At 37.9% G+C, this 20,086-nt stretch overlaps 2 protein-coding genes across 4 annotated transcripts in view; one reads left to right on the top strand and one right to left on the bottom strand.

Annotated features, from left to right (window-relative positions):
* Fam185a (family with sequence similarity 185 member A) overlaps positions 1 to 5,079 on the top strand; it is a 59,686-nt gene extending 54,607 nt beyond the window's left edge. For 2 of the 3 annotated variants that reach the window (XM_048786201.1, XM_015488388.2), the window contains one exon: positions 566 to 2,026. In XM_048786201.1, coding sequence (XP_048642158.1) covers positions 566 to 678 — 113 coding nt within the window. In that variant the 3' untranslated portion in view covers positions 679 to 2,026. Of the gene's footprint in view, positions 1 to 565; positions 2,027 to 4,184 lie in introns of those variants that run through there. The other variant, XM_048786200.1, reaches the window with a different exon arrangement.
* Positions 5,080 to 5,130: 51 nt separating this feature from the next.
* Positions 5,131 to 20,086, bottom strand: part of Fbxl13 (F-box and leucine rich repeat protein 13) — a 195,833-nt gene continuing 180,877 nt past the window's right edge. The window contains exons 20-21 of the mRNA XM_015488382.2: positions 14,393 to 14,556; positions 5,131 to 5,667 (exon numbers count right to left, since the gene is read on the bottom strand). Of these exons, the coding sequence (XP_015343868.1) occupies positions 5,481 to 5,667; positions 14,393 to 14,556 (351 nt within the window). The 3' untranslated portion in view covers positions 5,131 to 5,480. The remainder of the gene's footprint in view (positions 5,668 to 14,392; positions 14,557 to 20,086) is intronic.

Genomic DNA, 20,086 nt, shown 5'->3' with positions numbered 1-20,086 from the left:
CCCTCATTGTTATACAAAATTACATATAAGAGGTTGTGAGGGGAATGGGAAAATAAACAAGGAGAAATATGAATTACAGTGGATGGGGTAGAGAGAGAAGATGGGAGGGGAGGGAGGGGGGATGGTAGAGGATAGGAAAGGTAGCAGAATACAACAGTTACTAATAGGGCATTATGTAAAAATGTGGATGTGTAACCGATATGATTCTGCAATCTGTATTTGGGGTAAAATTGGGAGTTCATAACCAACTTGAATCTAATGTATGAAATATGATATGTCAAGAGCTTTATAATGTTTTTCAACAACCAATAAAAAAAATTATAAAAAAATAAAATAAAATAAAAATGATACAAGTAAAAACAGAGCAGCTGCCTCTCAATTGTTCTAAGAAAATGAAAGGAGAGCAAGCCCACATAACCTCTTTGCGGCTCTTTCTCAACTCAAACTACTTGTTAAGATTTTTGGCATTCTAAAGTATTGGTTTTAGAGCTATATGGTAAGATTTGTGTGCTTATATATTATTCTTGCCCATTAAGATATAACTTTATGCAATTTTCTATTTCAGGACTCATGAATCAAGCAAGCAAACATGAAAAATGGATTAATGTTGCTGCCCCAAAAGGCACTGTAAGTTTTAGAAGTCAAAGCTGGTTTCAGTCCCTGAAACTGCAAGACTAAGAATGGCTTGATCTGTACTTGTGCCATTAAAATAATGATCAGCAAACTGTGACTACAAAAATGCAACTTCCACTGTTCGTATAAATGCTGAAAACAGTGGCATTAGGAATTAATAGTGGTAAATAGTTTGGGATTGGGGGACTTTTCAAAATACTTACTTAGCCACCATATTCATTTTCTATTGCTGTGTAACAAATAACAGTAGTCTCCCCTTATTCTCAAGGGATATGTTCCAAAACCCCACAAGTGGGTGCCATGGACAGTACCAAATTTTATGTATACCATGTTATTTCTTACAAATACATATGCAAATTTAATGCCTTTGTTATCTTAATTAAGCATTTGTGCATTATAGCTCTAACTTGAGCAGTTTGAGTTGCAACAGCAAAACTAGCTTCTTTTTCCTTCTTCACACTTTCACAGGTGAAACATTTATTCTGTTTTCTTAATATATTTTTAGTTGTAGGTGGACACAATACCTTTATTTTATTTTTATGTGGTGCTGAGAAGCAAACCCAGTGCCTCATGTGTGCCAGGCAAGCGCTCTACCGCTGAGCTACAACCCCAGGCTGAAACAATCAATCTTACCATAGATTTTACCAGACTTTTTTTTTTAACTTATAAATTATTTATTTCTGGAATTGTCATCAACCAGAGGTAACCGAAACCATGGAAAGCAAAACCTCAGATAAGGGGGAACCACTGTAGCACAAATTTAGCAGCTTAAATTAATACTCACTCATCAGATCACAGTTCTGTAGGTCAGGAGCCCAGATGGCTGACTACTCTGCTCAGGATATCAAAGGGCCAGAATCAAGGTGTTAGCAAGGCTAACTTCTTATATGGAGTCTCTGAGGAGAAATCTACTTCCAGATTCATTTAGATGATAGGTAAAATCCAGTTCATTATGAATATATGACTAAAATATCCATTTTCTTGCTGGCTGTCTGCTAGCAATCACTCTAAGCTTCTAGAGGCTACACTCAACCTGCTTGTGTGGCACTCATCATCTTCAAGCCAGCAGTGACACACTTGAGTCCTTCTCATGCTTGAGTGTCTGACTTATTTTTTAAAAGTTGAGAAATCTCGACTTTCAAAGATGAGTTCAGGCCCACCCAGAATAATTTGTATTTTATCATATGTCACATGATCATGGGAGTGAAATTTCAGCATAATCAAGAGTTTCCATTTCCACTCAAGGTGAAGAGATTATGCAAATGCATCAGTCATGAAGGGTATTTATCTTAGAATTCTTTGTACTATAGCTCTCATGTGACAGGTTTTCTACTGAATATCTCTTAAACATCATTGGAAATTTAAGTTGTAAATAAAATCTTATAATTGTGAAGCAGTTGCTATTGATTCTTAATATCTTTTGTGTAATGTAATATATAACTAGTTAGGAGAAAAAAAGTTATTTTATTGCCTGATGTATGAAGATAGATTTTCAATTTTATAATGGTGTACTTTATAAAGTTATTTTATGAAATTCATTTCTTTTCAACTTTATTCTTAGAACATTTAAATTATACAATACTGAATAGATCTGTTTATTGGATTATATTTTTATGACTAGGATAAATCAACTTTTAAATACTAAATTTTAATAACTATTTTTAAATTCTGAAATTTAGAATAATCTCCTTTTTGTTACTATTTCATTTCTTTAAAGTTCTGTTTTTAACTTCTTGTTTTTTTGGGGGGGGGTACCAGGGATTGAACTCAGGCACTCAACCACTGAGCTTCATCCCCAGCCCTATTTTGTATTTTATTTAGAGATAGGGTCTCACTGAGTTGCTTAGTGCCTCACCATTGCTGAGGCTGGCTTTAAACTTGTGATCCTCCTATCTCAGCCTCCCGATCTGCTGGGATTATATGCATGCACCACCGTGCCCAGCTAACTTCTTATTTTTGAAATAAATTCAACTTTGTGGGATATCTTAATGTCTTCTTTTAGTTCAGTCTTCATGAAACCAGAATTTGTATAAGTTTGAAAGATATTCATATGCTGGTATATTTGAGGTGATTGTGTGTGTGTGTGTTAAACTGTCAGGAGAGGAAAATGTGAGGCAGTAAGGCAATTTTTATAAACTTTTTTCACCCTCATGGAATTATATAAACATTTTCATGTCTAAAAATAAAGTTGATGAAATTAGCCAACAACAAGCAGAAGGTCATGACTATAATTCAGTCTACTATAGTTATTATTATTATGGCATTGTACATATGGTTCCCTTGCATGGCTCATTTTTTCTAACACCTACCCCTTTTCTTTCAATTCTGTACCTCTACATTTATCTCACCAGAATGAATGAATGGGTCTCTTGTTCTTGTTTCAAGGAAGGTATTACAGAGTTTGGGAGCAAGCTTTGCCTATAAAGTAACCTGTTGGGTTTCTAGAAAACATAACAGGATATATTTTTCCTTGGCCTGGTCTTACCCATGCAGGTACTCCTTTGGAAACCAACTGACTCTTCTACAGTTGTGTGCATGAGACATCTAGGGGTTAGACTTCTGAAGCTAATTTTTATGCAACTGCCAAAAATTTCCAAATTTAGTTGAAAATTTCACTCCTACCATAATCATCTTGGCTCAGGTCTTAAGATTTTCTACTTATTTGATTCCTTTGCTGTCCACTCCCAGGAACCTTTCCACTACTTATTTTAAAAAGCCAAGTAGAGGTGACACACACCCATAATCCCAGCCCTCAGGAGGCTTAGGCAGGAGCATCAAAAGTTCAAGGCCAGCCTCAGTAACTTAGTGAGACCCTGTCTCAAATTTAAAAATTAAGGACTAGGGATATAGCACCCCTGAGTCTGTAAACAAGTCAGGATGGCGCCTGGCAAATGTTAGAGTCTGTAAACAAAATGTAAACATTTTGCCAGAGGGAGTGGTTTGTGAAGTAACGCCAGCGAGTGGTTAAGTGTGGAGAGTCCTTATTGGTTGACTGCTGTATCGAGTTTATGCTAATTAAGATAAGTTGTGTAAAATGTATAAATACCTCTGTTGTCCTATAATAAACGGCTCCCATTCCTGCTGTATCAATGTACACAAGTTGTTCGTCACCCCCCGGTTATTTTGCTGCAGCCGGACTGCGGCACCAAAGGAAAAAGGAATTTTTTAAAAATCAGGTAGAAAGAAAAGCCCTTTCAAAAATGAGGGAGAAGCTGGGTGTGGTAGCACAGGGGCTAAGGGGGCTGAGGCAGGAGGATCCCAAGTTCAAAGCCAGCCTCAGCAACTTAGAGAGGCCCTAAGAAACTCAGTGAGATCCTGTCTCTAAAATAAAATACAAAACAGGGCTGGGAATGTGGCTCAGTGTTTGAGTGCGCCTGAGTTCAATCCCTGGTACCAAAAAAAGGGTGGGGGGAGATTAGCTATTTTAGTCAGCTTTTTCTCAGCTGTGACCAAAGGACCTAAGAAGAACAGTTTTAGAGGGGGGAAAAGTTTATTTGGGGGTTCACAATTTCAGAGATCTCAGTCCATAGACCACTGGCTCCATTTCTCAGGGCTTAAGTGAAACAGAACATCACAGCAGAAGAATGTGGTAGAGGGAAGCAACTCAAGACATCACCACAGGAAGCAGGGAGAGAAAGAGCTTCGCTAAACAAGGACAAATGTTGACCCCAGAGGTATGCCCTAAATGACCTACCTCCTCCAGCCATACCCTACCTGCCTACAGTTACCACCCACTTAATTCCTATCAGAGGATGAACACACTGATTAGGTTAAGATGTTCTTAACCCAATCATTTTACCTCTAAGCCTTCCTGCATTGTCTCACACATGAGTTTTTTGGGAACACCTAATATCGAAACCATAATATTAGCTAACACAGAGTACCCTATAATAATGCTTGTACATCCCTTTTAAAACTTTCCAAAATAACTTTCATATCTTTAAGTTTTTATATTTATTTCAAACTTAAGGTAAACAAGAAGACAGGGAATAACCCCATTTAAGAGGGAAATTATTGAGGAAATAGGAAAGTTTAAAAAAAAACTGTCTAATATCACTGATGCAGCCTGTATGTAGCAGTCAGAACAGAGCTGTGCTTTCTCCTGGACTCTGTCAATATCAGTGTATGCAATTAACAGCCCATACCTCCTAGCAAAAATTGAGGGAACATCTTTTTTGACACAGTTTGGTTTTAAAATTCCTCCATAGTGCAAACTTGATTAAAAAGATGTTTCTGAGACATTATAGGAATTATAACTTTTCTGTTCATAGACAATTTTTGCTTCTATTTAATTTCCCCTATTAAAGTGTTTAAATGAATCCAGAGCTAATTTGTATTTAGTTCTGTTTTGTTGTAAAATACCTGGAAATCACAAAAAAAAAAGAGCCCCTTTTCCTTTGAAAATGGATGTCTATCTTTTATAATAAAGCTTCACAGATCCTTAAAGTCATTGTCCTGGCTCAAATTTTTATTTTGACTTATATGGCCATCCTTGCTTATCTAGAGACAAATTTAAAAATTCTTTTCAAAAAATTTACATCTCTCAGGGTTGTTTCCTATAATAGAACCTTAAACTTGATAATGTCAAAATTATTGGTTTGATTAAATTAAATTTAGGGATCATGATTATTTAGACAGAAAAACCAATATATTTAGAAACATTTGTAGGTGGGATAAGAATCAGAAGATGACTTGCTGCTTGTTTACATTGTTACTGAGATCCAGCTAGAAAAGATACTTTCATCAAGTGAAGAAAGGTTGCTAGGTTCTAAATTTTGGGGTTTTTTTTGTTTTTTTTTTGTTTTTTTGGTTTTTTTTTTTTGGTTTTTCCTGCTTGAGGCTGAAGGTCATACTTCCTCTTCAGTACTACTGTACTCTGAGTCTTTCACTGTCACCTCTGGGACACCTTTAAATGGTTTTGTATATTGAACATTAAGAGGATTGCCACCACCGTCATAGCCAAACCAACTTGGAGGATCACTGCAGCTGTATTCCTGATGCTGGACTACAGATGACATTTTGTGAGCTGCCTCCCTGGAATAACAATGATTAGTGTTAGCAAGTTAATTCCTAGTATACCATTTTCAACTAGACCACATTTGGAATTAAGAGAACTTTGTCACAAGTTGAATTCACTTCAGAGCTCTCTTGCCTTTCTGGATAACTGGGCTGATAACCAGGATCCCAGAGCCTAAGCAGGTCTGGTTCAGCCTGTTCAGAGTACACAGTGAGTGGGTAAGAAGACCACACGGCCATGGAATGGGAACACTAAGGTCACTCTATTTAGAGAGCTCTTGAACAAGCCCTCTCCTGGTATATCCAGGGTTTCTAATAAGGGAGTAACCTAACCAGCCAACCTGTGAAGGCAGACCAGGCACCAGAGCAGAAGCTCTTAACCCAGAGTTCACAGATCCTTGTTGGATACCTGAATGAACTAACTTCAGGGAGGTCCATGAGGGTCTCTGAAAGTCCACGTAGTTTTGTTTCAAATACATATTTCCCTGAGAAGAAGGGCTGTGACTCAAAAGAGTCCACAGCCAAATAATTAAAAATAACTGTCTTTCTTGGGGAAGGAAGGAAGGAAGGGAGGGATGGAGGAGGAAAGCATCAGAAACAAAGGTATATCAAAGCCATTTTGAGGACAGAGGACTTTCCTAGGAAATTGGTTCAAATTACAAGGCCAGTACTAAAAAGGCAATGAATAATTGTTCACTTGTATTGGATTAGAAATGAGTAACTATGATGTTCACCCATTAAGGGCCTACTTTCCCCACTACTATTGCAGTCTGTTACATTGAATTATTAATTGCAAAAGTAACTGAGTCATTGATATGAGCTGGTATTACCACACCTTGGAGTTAAATTTGTACTAAATGTCCATATGAGTTCAGATAGGGCAATGAAAATGGAAAAAGCAGAGATATGTTAGTTTAAAATGCTTTTAATCATAACCAAACTCAACAAGGAGACAACCAAAGCATTGCTAATTCTGCCTCTTACCACATTGCTTTTTGGCTAACATTCTTGCACTCACACACGATTTATATAAATTTAAAGAATAATTTGAGTAAAAGTAATTGTTATATACTAATTTCTAGTTCAAAACTACCATCTTCTTGTGCTAAAACTTGGCAAACAAGTGTCGTTTCTTAATATTTATTCTCAAAGTATGAAGATGGTAAATTATGGTCAAAAATAAGGTTTTATACTGTTAATTTAAAAAATCTTTTTAAAGGAGCTATTCTATTTTAAACATCTTATATAAACCTTTATATGTCCTCTAAGTAAAACATTATTATATAAAAAGAATAAGCTTGTATCTTTTGCTTTCCCCATATTCTTCTGATATTTCTTTTTTTTCAATTCTATGGAATTGAGATTACTGTACCTCTTCATATATCTTCTGCAAGATTTCCCTCCAAAGACTTACCAAAACAAAATACCAAGTGTTGGAGTAAATTGAGGCATAATACATTGGCATCACCAGTTTCAAAGGGGGGAGATACTATCCCAAGCAGCAGAACTTCGTTGTTAACCTTCATCCCATCTCTACCTGTCTAAACTTTATCCATCAAACTCCAAGCCAATCTAGCCTCTTGTATAAAGATTCGACCCAATGCGTTCCTTCTCTGAACTTCTTTAGGAAGTTAATCATATAATTAATTTCTTTCTAATATAGAACCTCATGGCATTGTTTATAATTTTGAACTTTGTTATTTTTCTTTGGTTTAAAAAAATAGTAAATTATTTAAGGCCATAATTTCTTTGTCTCTCTGTGAAACCTAGCATTAACAGCCAAAGGAAGAGATTTCAGCAGCTGACACTGAGTGTGAAAGTCCTTTTAACTCTCTTGACTTCTGCTGGTTTGCTGGTCTAGAAGAGGCATTCTTAGGTCCCTGTTTCCAATTCCCTCCTGACCCTTGTCCTTTGGATCAGCTCTGGACACACATACAGTAGTTCACAGTTGTTCATTTGATTCAACACCACTGACACTGATTGTAGTACCAGAGTACTATAGTTAGAGACAACAGAGGCCTTGGCTATAAGAAAAGGAAATGTTTGTTTTAGAGAGTAAAGGATCTCCAGGTAGTTGACTAAATTATATGTTACTTTTAGTTTCATAAGAGCAACAGTTTTTGAGGGTTCTATATAGCTGGTGTGAGGATAAGTACAATTATTGCTAAGTTTGATGATGTTTATTTTGGGGGGTACCAGGGATTAAACTCAGGAGCACGTCACCACTGAGCCACACCCCCAGCCCTATTTTTGTATTTTATTTAGAGACAGGATCTTACTTAGTGGCTTAGTGCTTCAGTTTTGCTGAGGCTGGCTTTGAACTCACAATCCTCCTGCCTCGGCCTCCGCTGGGATTACACGCATGCTCTACCACGCCCAGCTTTGACAATGTTTATAAAATATCAGGTCATATAGTTCCTCAGTCAGCTTTAAGCCAGGGTTAATTTGTTGGTATCTGTGGTATAAAAATAGTAATCCAATAGTGGGGGAGCCTTTTCAGACCCTGGGGTTTGTAGAATGACAGTTATATCTTATGGTGGGTGCTCTCTTGCAAAAGAACTATAGCTAGCTAGTTTGCTCATTGACCAACAAAAGTTTGCTCCTCTTCTGGTTTAAAAACACTGGGATGAGCCAAGCTTCTTGTTTTGCAAAGTTAGTGTAGTGTTTCCAGATTATAGTGAGTATGGGGAAATTTGTTGATAAAGCCATTTCTTCTGGAAGCTGTGACTGCATTTTAAGGACTGCAAACATATTTTCATGTTAAAAAATGGATTCAATTATTGAGCCTCTTCCCAAATAAGAAAAATTTCTTCTTTCCTAGAAGCCAAAGGTTCCATTTCACCCATACAAACAAAACACCTTAGTTGAGGGAACAACACTGGCCCTGGCAAGAGCAAACAACAAATAAGGGACTAGAGATTTTGTCTCTTGTTTTGAAGGGTCCATATTATGGTTTGGATGTGAGGTATCCCCCAAAAGCTCCTGTTAATGTGGGAGTATTCAGAGGTAAAATGACTAGATTTTTGAGAGCAATAACCTAATCAGTCCATTTTAGTTTGCATGGACTGACTGGGAAGTAACTGTAGGCAAATGGGGTGTGGCTGGAGGAGGTGGGTCACGAGGGTCATACCCTGGAAGGGTTGGTTTTATCCGTGGCCCCTTCCCTGGTTCCCTTTTCTCTTTCTGTTACCTGACCTCACCATGAGCTAAGCAGCTTTCCTCTGCTGAACCCTTCTCCCATGATGTTCACCTTACCTTGGGCAATGGAGTCAACTGACTTTGGACTAAAACTTCTGAGACCATGGGCCAAAATAAGCTTTCTCTCCTTTAAGTTGTTCTTGTCAGATATTTTGGACATGCTATGAAAAAGCTGACTAAAATAGTCCACAGACACTGTGCATTTCCAGTTCCACTTAAGGATCTAAGTGGAAAAGGAAGCTGCTCTGCAGCCCCTAGAGATTGCCCCAAACAGCTGCAAGCAGTCAGGCCTTACCATTTCTGTAGTTGAAGTTTTGAGGCCAAGTATTTCAGGAGCCCCCTGACTGACAAACAGTACCCTCTTTTAGATATTGGACATAAAGACAGATGTTCTTCGAGCCTTTCAATTTCAAACACTGGAACTCTTCCAGTCACTCTGCAGTGAGGACTGTCTTCCATTGCTAGACAAAGATGTAATCAAAGCGCTCTAGGCCTTTTTCCTGCTGGAACTGAGCCAGGACAGAGCTTCTAAGAAGACTAAAAAGTGGTAGTCTGACCTCTTTAGACAAAGAAATGCATAGAACAAGCCTGCCTTCTTCTAGGCATTAGGGCCAAGTCTCTACCTGCTTCTTGTTGATAGAGACAGGCAGGCATTGTAGCAGAAGACAAATTAGGACTTGTTGCTGTCCTGACTTAGATAAAGAGATTTTCTAGAGATCTAGCTATAATTAGAATTTTGCATTGAGATTTGGGAACAAGGCCCAAGTAAATATAAATTCTGCCTTGCTTACGTTTCTTTGTGTGTGTGCACATGCATACACACACACACACACACTAATCTAGGAACCCTGCAATAGAACTGAGTAATTAATGGTACAATTGGGCTATTACTGGATATCTTGGGTGTTCTTGGCCAGACACCATATTAATCACTTGTTAATATCCATACCACGATTAAGTTTAAAGAGTTCCTTGCCAGAAAGTCTTCATTCTACCTAAAATTCCTCTTATTAAAAGTTCAATAATATTATCTCCAAAAATAGTGATTGGCAAAATCACTATTGATTAAGCGATGAGATGCTAAACTCCTTTGAGTAGTACATTATCCATTAACACTGTCATCTTGCCCAGAGTTAGCTGTTTAATGATATAATAAGTTCAGCAGGGACTCCAAGGACCTTATTTCATGGCGTCTTCCTTAAATGATTTTACTGACATTTATATCAAAGTTATCTCCAGACTTATCAGAGTAGATTGAGTCTCTACCCTGCTTCAAAAATTTTCAAGGAGTTGCTCCTTTCTCTTTGACCCAGCTCCAATTAGCTGCCCTCTTCTTACAGACCTGGACTCAGGGCATGCCTGCTTTACAAATAATTTTCCTTCCTCCCTCCCTCCCTCCCTCCCTCCTTCATTTCCCTTCTCTTCCCTTTCCGCACACCCTTGGACCAGAAACCATTTCACCCTCAAGTGACAAGGGCCATGGTTCAGCTTATTCCATGGCTACTTAATTAAGAAAGTTTATTTATGAAATCTACATGCTTGGGGTAGTTTTCCTCATTTCCCTTTCAGGGGATTTGTCACTGATATACAGAAATGCCTTTGACTTATGGGTATTGATTTTATATCCTGCTACTTTGCTGAATTCATTTATTCTAGAAGTTTTCTGGTGGAATTTTTTGGTCTTCTAGGTATAGAATCATATCCTTGGCAAATAGTGCTAATTTGAGTTCTTATTTTCCTATCTGTATCCCTTTCATTTCTTTCGTCTGTCTAATTGCTCTGGCCAGTGTTTTAAGACCTATGTTAAATAGTAGTAGTGAAAGAGGCATCCCTGTCTTGTTCCAGTTTTAGAGGGAATGCTTTCAATTTTTCTCCATTTAGAATGAAGTTGGCCTGGAGTTTAGCATAGATAGCTTTTATGATGTTGAGTTATGTTCCTGTTATCCCTAGTTTTTCTAATGTTTTGAACATGAAGGGGTACTGTATTTTGTCAAATGCTTTTTTCTGCATCTATTGAGATGATCATATGATTCTTATCTTTAAGTCTATTGATGTGATGAATTCCATTTATTGATTTCCATATGCTGAACTAACCTTGTATCCCTGGGATGAATCCCACTTGATCGTGGTGCATGATCTTTTTGGTATGTTTTTGTATCGATTTGCCAGAATTTTATTGAGAATTTTTGCATCTATGTTCATTAGAGATATTGATTTGAAGTTTTCTTTCTTTGATGCGTCTTTTCCTGGTTTTGGAATCAGGAATAGTCTCATAAAATGAGTTTGGAAGTGCTCCCTTTTTTTCTATTTCACAAAATAATTTGAGGAGTATTGGTATTATTTCTTCATTAAAGATCTTATAGAACTCAGCTGTGTATCCATCTGATCCTGGTCTTTCTTGGTTGGTAGGCTTCTGATGGTATCTTCTATTTTATCACTTGAAATTGATCTGTGTAAATTGTGTATATCATCCTGATTCAATTTGTGCAAATTATATGACTCTAGAAATTTTTCGATGTCTTCAATATTTTCTATTTTATTGAAGTACAAGTTTTTTGAATAATTTCTGATTATCTTTTATATTTCTATAGTGTCTGTTGTGATGTTTTCTTTTTTATCACGTATGTTAGTAATCTGAGTTTTCTGTCTCCTTCTCTTCATTAGCATGGCTAAGGGTTTGTCAGTTTTATTTATTTTTTTCCAAAGAACCAACTTTTTGTTTTGTCAACTTTTTCAGTTGTTTCTTTTGTTTCAATTTCATTGGTTTTAGCTCTGATTTTAATTATTTTCTGTCTTCTACTAATTTTTGTGTTGGTTTGTTCTTCTTTTTCTAGGGCTTTGAGATGTAATGTTAGGTCATTTATTTGTTGACTTTTTCTTCTTTTAAGGAATGAACACCATGCAATTAACTTTCCTCTTAGTACTGCCTTAATAGTGTCCCAGAGATTTTGATATGTTGTATCAGTGTTCTCATTTAATTTTTTAATCTCCTCCTTGATGTCTTTTGCAACTCATTGTTCATTCAGTAGCATATTATTTACTCTCCAGGTGTTGGAGTAGCTTTTATTTTTTATTTTATCGTTGTTTTCTAGTTTCATTCCATTATGATCTGATAGAATAATGAGGAAAATTACCCAATTTACAATAGCCTCAAAAAAAAATAAAATACATGGGAATCAACTTAAAGAAAGAGGTGAAAAACCTCTATAATGAAAACTACAGAATGCTAAAGAAAGAAATTAAATTAATTAAATTATTTCCTTAGAAGATGGAAAGATCTACCTTGTTCTTGGATAGGCAGAATTAATATTGTCAAAATGACCATACTACCAAAAGCAATATACAGATTTAATGCAATTCCAGTCAAAATCCCAATGTCATAGAAATAGAAAAATAAGTCATGAAATACATCTGGAAAAATAAGAGACCCAGAATAGCTAAAGCAATTCTTAGCAAGAAGAGTAAAGCAGGTGGCATCACTATACCAGACCTTAAACTATACTACAGAGCAATAGTATAAAAAATGGCATGGTATTGGCACCAAAATAAGATTGGTAGACCAAAGGTACAGCATAGAGGACACAGAAACAATCCACATAATTACAGTTATCTTATATTAAACAAAGTCACCAAAAACATACATTGGAGAAAAGATAGCCTTTTCAACAAATGTTGCTGGAAAAACTGGAAATCCATATGTAATAAAATGAAATTAAACCCCTCTCTCTCACCATGCACAAAATTCAAAGTGGATCAAGGACCTAGGAATTAAACCAGACACCCTGCACCTAATAGAAGAAAAAGTAGGCCCAAATCTCCATCATGTTGGATTAGGCCCTGACTTCCTTAGACTCCAATAGCACAAGAATTAAAATTAAGAATCAATAAATGGGATGGATTCAAAATTAAAAGCTTCTCAGCAAAAGAAACAATCAGTGAGGTGAGTAGAGAGCCTACATTTTAGGAGCAAATTTTTACCACACACACATCAGATACAGGACTAATCTCTAGGATATATAAAGAACTCAAAAAATCTTAACATCAAAAAAAAAAAAAAAACCCACAAATAACCCAATCAATAAATGGGCCAAGGAGTTGAACAGACACTTTTCAGAAGATGATATACAATCAACAAATATTTTTAAAAATGTTCAACATCTCTAGAAATTAGAGAAATGCAAATCAAAACTACTCTAAGATTTTATCTCACTCCAGTCAGAATGGCAGCTATTAAGAATATAAACAACAACAAATGTTGGCGAGGATGTGGGGCAAAGGGCACACTCTTACACTGCTGGTGGGACTGCAAATTGGTGCAACTAATCTGGAAAGCAGCATGGAGAATCTTTGGGAAACTGGAAATGGAACCACCATTTGACCAGCTATCCTACTTCTTGGTCTATACCCAAAGGACTTAAAACCAGCATGCTACAGGGACACAGCCACATCAATGTTTATGGCAGCACAATTCACAATAAATAAACTGTGGGAGCAACTTAGATGCCCTTCAGTAGATGAATGGATAAAGAAAATGTGGTATATTCACACAATGGAATACTATTCAGCATTAAAACAGAATAAAATCATGGCATTTGCAGGTAAATGGATGGAATTGGAAAATATAATGCTAAGTGAAGTTAGCTAATCCCCAAAAAACAAATGCTGAATGTTTTCTCTGATATAAGGATGCTGATTCATAATGGAGTTGGTGGATGCATGGCAGGATCAGACGAACTCTAGATAGCACAAAGGGGAGGCAGGGGAAGGGAGGGGGTATGTGGGTAGGAAAGATGGTGAAATGAAATGGGTATCATTACCCTAAGTACATGGATGAAGACATGAATGGTGTGACTCTACTTTGTGTACTACCAGAGATATGAAAAATTGTGTTCTATGTGTGTAATAAAAATTGTGATGCATTCTACTGTCATACATATCAAATTAGAATAAAAAAGTTTTTTTAAAATAAATGCTTGGACCACATTCTGTCCTTTAGACTTTGATAATGTTAATTCTTAATATTAATTTTTCCAGGTTGCAGAAAAGACCCTGACCTTTTTAGGGAATGTCAGGATTCTCCTTCTGCACATTTCACAAACTATTTCATTAGGTCAATTAAAATACTTACATATTTTCACCCTTAGTAATAGAGGAAAAAAGATTTATTGTGAGCTTGTTTAATCTGATTATTTTCCTAGCCCTAGGGCAAATTAACTAAATGGATTGTACTTTGAGAAAGGAGCAGTAGAGGAAGAGCTAGAGATAAGCTACAGAGACAGAGTTAAGCTTGGGACACCTGCTTGGTCAAGGAAAGGAAGGTGCTTAAAGTAGAAGGGCCACTGGGAAAGGGATATGACACCACAAAGACCAGTTTAGAAGAGAACTTCCACGCTTCTACTGAAAATGTTAGATTTAAGTAGGCAAAAAATAAACAAATGAAATTTCTTAACACTGAAAGCCACTGTGTATTACAAATGTCATAGCCATATGTTCTATTTCTCAGAAAGTCATTCTCAAAGCTCTTTGTGCTCAGCAGCATACTTACATGGAAATGTGTCTGCAGTATTGCATCTTAAGGATCCGGAGTTGTTTGCAGCCTACCTTAAGGTCCTCAAGGATTTGGTCAGTAAGTCGGATACAACCAGAGATATCCAAAATATGCAGGTAACGGCATTTTGCTGATAACATCTCTATTGCCAAGTCAGTAATCTGAACACATAGCCAAAGTAAGTACTGGTTATTCAAACTACCCTACAGAAGAACAATGTCTTAGTCAGTTTGGGCTGCCACAATAAAATATGGGCAGCTTAAACATCAAGTGTTTCTCAGATTTTGAGGTTGGGAAATCCAAAATCAAGGTCAATATCAGGATCGTGTGCCTGCACATTTGGTATCTGGTGAGGCTTCTCTTTCTTGTTTGCAGATGTCTGCCACCTTGCCATATTCTCACATGGCAGTGAGATCATACATACCCTAGTCTCTTCCCATAAGGACAAAATCCCATAATGGAAGCTCCACTCATGATCTCTTCTAAACTGTTTACCTCCCAATGTCTCCACCTCCTGATATTGTCACATGGGTGTGTGTAAGAAAGGTAGAATAGCCAGGTTGTGGAAAGGGACAAGTAGATGAGATAGATGTTTGGAGGCCAGGAGAGGAAGAAGAGCAGAAGCCACAAAGACAACACAAATCCCATCCAAGATGAGCATCCCCACATCTTGTAAGTTTGACAAAAAGTTCAACATATGAATGAGGGGAAGGGGAGCCCAAGATTCAGTCCATAACAAGCAAAATCAAGCCTCTTGCAGATTCTTTCACCCATGTGATGAGCCAAGTTAGTGGTGTAATTCTATTTCTAAATAAGATAGAATAGCAAAATGTCTGCCACAAGTGGCAGTGATTTTGTTGTCGTCTTAAAATCCACTGATTTGGATGAGAAACTTCATCAGAATTTCCTTTGTGATACCTGTCACAGCAAAATGAGCAACTTATAAAATGTCATAGAGATGGGGCTTGGCTTTAAAATCCATTCTAAGGTTAAAATCCATTCAATTTGGAAAGGTATTCTTAATAACATTGTATGTTTCAAACCTATAAAATATAGGTTTGAATATAGATATTTTTTTCCCTGAAGTTAACTTGCAAATGAGATCAGATTCCTATGAAAAGGGTGTGGACATATCTGATGGATTGTGTGTAAGAAAGGTGGCATCATGGGAAAAGAACAGCAGAAGCCACAGAGACTGTATGAATTCCACTCTCTGAGAAACTCTGTTGAATGTTCCCACATCTTGCAAGTTTGACCAGATGTTCTACAGAGGTAATTCAACTCCATTTCTTAGTTTATTTCACTTACTCAGGGCCTAGCTTTTGAATTTATAGCTGAGCTGAGACTTGCTGCAGAATCAACTAGATTACTCTCCCCAAAGGAATCTTTCTCCAACTGGATTTAATTTCTTATTTTATGTTTGAACATTCTAAAAAACATATGTCATGAGACTTGGCTTTTGTTTTTCAACATAAAGTTAGGAGAATTGTGCAGAAAAGTACTTCAGTTCAAAATATATGCCTTTTAGGTCTGCAAAAATAGATGGTGTCATTGTCTAAGCATGTCCTGTTTCCAGATCATGCTTTGGACCAAGGTTCAAATTGCAACTGATTCTAATGAAAATGCCTTCAGACATTCCTGCTGTACTCTGAGGCTATCATTGAAAAAAATAAACAAAAAAGTACTCAGCACTGTAGATGAAAGTAAGGACAATGAGATGACAGAAAAGTTCAGGGCAGATGGAGTTCGGGGTATTAGTAGGTTTTGCTTAATAATGAAAGGTTGAAAAGAAGCTCAATATTTCCTATATATTAAAAGTTCAAGATGCTCAATAAAGTAGGTAACATTTGGAGTATTTATGGATTAAGGACTGGGAACTGGGGATGGAGTCTAGCTACATTTCTAACTCAGAAACAAGGTCTGGTCCCAGGGCAGAGATTATGTTATTCCCAACTCACCTCCCTTTGATTGTCTGGAAGAAGAGGCTTGATTTTGCTTGTTATGGACTGAATCTTGGGCTCCCCTTCCCCTCATTCATTTTGTAGTTGTAGATGGACAGTTGTAGATGGAATTTTGTAATTGTAGATGGACNATTATTTTTTTTTTTTTTTTTTTTTTGGTACCGAGGATTGAACTCAGGGGCACTTAACCACTGAACCATATCCCCAGCCCTTTTTTATATTTTATTTAGAGACAGGGTCTCACTGAGTTGCTTATGTTCTCAATAAGTTGCTGAGGCTGGCTTTGACTCTCTATCCTCCTACCTCAGTTTCCCAAGCCTCTGGCATGTGCCACCTGTCCACAGAATTGTGAGTATATTAAATGGTAGTTCCTTTAAGCTATCAAGTTTTGGGTGGCTGGTTACATAACTAATATATTAGCCAACAACATGTAATGAGAGTCTCACTGTTTCTAATATACTGTAATATGATCCACTGATCTTGTAACCATTTTGAAACCTTTGATTCTCCTATGACAATTTTTAAACTCCTAAACTGAAAGAATTTCCAAACGTGAGCCAGCTACACTAAGAAAATCAAGATGCAAAGGGTAGGTCTGTCCTGGGGAGTCCCAGATTCAGCAAACATCTTCTTTCTGTCCCTTTATATGTAAGTCTGTGGGACTAGGTTGTCACTACAGTAAACATTGTCATCTGCCCAGTGCCTATACCTTTCCATTACTAATTTCCCCATCTGTAAATAAGATTAATTAAAAACAGACAATCGAAAAGTATTGTTAACTCTAATCTCCTAGTGTTATCAAAGCTCTGGAGACATTTCTGATAATGTTTGTGATACATTGTTTCATCATATTACCATGAGTTGGAGAGAAATGCCTCAGGCAAGAGCAGCAGGGTTTTGTGGCCTGGTTCAATTACCTCCTCAGATCTGTGATACCTGCAGGAGAGTTCTCCTGCTAACTTTGTATCCACCCAGTTCTCTTCATTTTTTTGCTCACAGTTTTCAAGAATAACTGTAGGCTGTGATGGGAGCACAACATCCTGAGATGGAGTACTGGCTAGAGCAACCTGGGTTCTGTTCCAGCCCCCCTTGTAGTGATGTGTCTCTAGTGTTTCTGCTCAGTGTGTCATTTTATCCCTAGGATATAAACCCCACAGAAGGCTATTTTCTGGAGTTACTCAGCTGTGGTGCAAGTAGAATATGTATTGGAGACTTCATCCCCCCTGGAAGCTCTCCTGAGCCTTAGTGGACCTACTCTTAATGAATCCTAGGCTTCTATTGTCCCTTGCTACCTGCTTATAATAAACTGTTTCATGTGACTTATTGCATATGAGTGTGTTCTGTCTCACCAAACTCAGCCAAGTTGGTAAACAGCATCAGATGAACCTATGTCACATCACCTACACCTCCCTGACAGGCAGAAATGCAATTCCACAGCCCTGGCTGGGGTTTGGATAAGATTACTTTTTCTCCATCAAAGTGCATTGCAGAAATATTTTGTCATTGTTGTTCAGGGATTCGATTTAATTTTTCCCTTCTCCCATGCCCCTCTGTTCTTTGTTTCTAATCATTATTAACTCCTACCTCAAATCATATAAGAATCAAGGATGACAATGTTAAGTAACAGAACAGTACTGAGGCCTCTGAAGTAGGTCCACAACAGCCAGCCTTTCTCCTGATTTGAACTATGTTTGTCTTCCTGGTATTTTAGTGTGGGTATGATGAGGTCACAGTACTGACTCACTGTGGAGGTGAGGTGGCTACTTGGGAAAATTGGCCTTTTAAGAGATATATAAAATAAACACTTAAAATTCACCTGTGGGCTTGTGGGAAACCTTGCATACAATGATGAGCCAAATACTGGTGTATTTTATGGCCTACTAAAGTAGTGCAAGTGGAATAGATTGGGCTGGGCCACTGGAGATGAAGTGAGATGAGTTGAGGGATATACTCAGGTTGGCCCAAATAATGGTCACCACATTTTAATTAGGATACTTATCTGACCCACAATCTAATTAACAATTCAGATGGTAAAACTAAATCCTACTATTCCTTTACAGTGGGTTTCTGAAATAATCAGAAATAATCAGCATCTACTCCCGTTCCTTTTCCTGCCCTTAGACCTTTGATACACAGTGCAGTTTGTGACATCTTATTTATGTAACATATTCTTTAACTTCCAGGCTGCAACAGAATATCCCAATTTATAGAAAATTTCCCTCAGTTTCTTCTTACCAAAGAAGACAAATCAATCCTCTGCCCAATTTCCGGTTCTTATTGGAAACTTTCCTTTTCTCATCCTGCTACTTTCTTCCATAGTTAGTGGAGCCATTAAAGAGCTTGTGCCCATCTGTCCTGTTTTGCAGCCAGGGCAGTTCCCAGTAAGCTATGCGTTGCCCACGTGACCCTTTGCTATGAAACGGAGAGCCCCTGTCAGTTCTCGCTGCTCAAGCAACAGTCAGTTTTCGGTGGTGCTAGTATGCGGGTTCCTTGGTCCAGCTTCTAGAACCAGGTGATGCTGAGCAGAAACACATCTGGTGTCCCTAGCTCTCTAAACAATTATGTTATTAAAAAGAATTTTGCTGTGAACTTTCTGGCTTAATTTTGTCATGGTTTACCATATGTCTTCCCCTACTGCCTCCTCCTCTTTATTGTTGCACAATTAGCTGTGGAAGATTTAGGAGGTTCCAGCATCCCTCTCTTAATCCACTCACCACACAAACTAAAAACACAGAAGCTGAATGTGTAGCCTTGCTAGAATACAGGCATCTTGAGAAATGGGGTGACACTGTATAAATAAAAGTCTGTGGGTGTGCACAAAAGAAGAGAGTGAAATTGCTAATAACCTTGCAATAACTGAGGATTTTTTAAAAAGATTTAAATATTTTTTAACTCTGTGTGTGTGTGTGTGTGTGTGTGTGTGTGTGTGTGTGTTGCTGGGGATTGAACTCAGGGCCTCACACATGCTAGACAAGCATTTTACCACCAAGCCACTTGCCCCAGCCCCTCAAGTTTTTCCTGTTACTTTGCTTTGGTCTTTTCCTCTCCATCTGGTAATCCTTGAGTGTCTGTTCATGATTAATAGTGAGAGCTAAAAGGTGCCTGGAAACTCTGAGTGCACAGTGTGGCGCTTCTCCACCATCAACGTCAGTGAAGGGTGGTAGGATGGTTGGTTGTTGGAAAACCCCCCAATGTCAGTATTTTTAGATCTTTCATCTTGGGCTAGCCAGGGCCTGCAGAGAAGAAGCTTCAAGTCTGCCTGGAGGAAAAGATCTAGTAGCCAATTTCTGGATACACTCAGGGAAAAATGCCTGAGTGTCTTGCACTCAGCATTCAGTCACTACGTCCTCCTTTTCACTTTTGTACCCTCCGCTCACAGCTAAGCAAGCATCCCCCAGCCTGGTTGGGTGTTCCTGACCTAGTGAGTAGAGGGCAAGGATGCTGTTAAACATCCCACAATGCACAGGGTAACCCCACCCCCACTATAAAGAAATATCTTGCCTGAAGGATGGCAAGTTCAAGGCCAGCATGGGCAACTTAATGAGACCCTGTGTTAAAGTAAAATAAAAAGGGCTGAGGATGTAGCTTTATGTTAGAGTGTCCCCAGGTTCAATCCCCAGTGGAAGGAGAAGGAAAGGGAGGGGAAGGCAAGGGATCTCTAGGTTTCTGTTTGTGGTAGGATGGACAACTTCCCAGAGGTGTGCTATAGAGGAGGAAATCTGAGAGACTG

Source organism: Marmota marmota, unplaced genomic scaffold (genome assembly GCF_001458135.2).
Source record: "Marmota marmota marmota unplaced genomic scaffold, marMar, whole genome shotgun sequence".
In the NCBI taxonomy this organism is placed as follows: Eukaryota; Metazoa; Chordata; class Mammalia; order Rodentia; family Sciuridae; genus Marmota; species Marmota marmota.
This window is presented reverse-complemented; position numbering and strand designations above follow the sequence as displayed.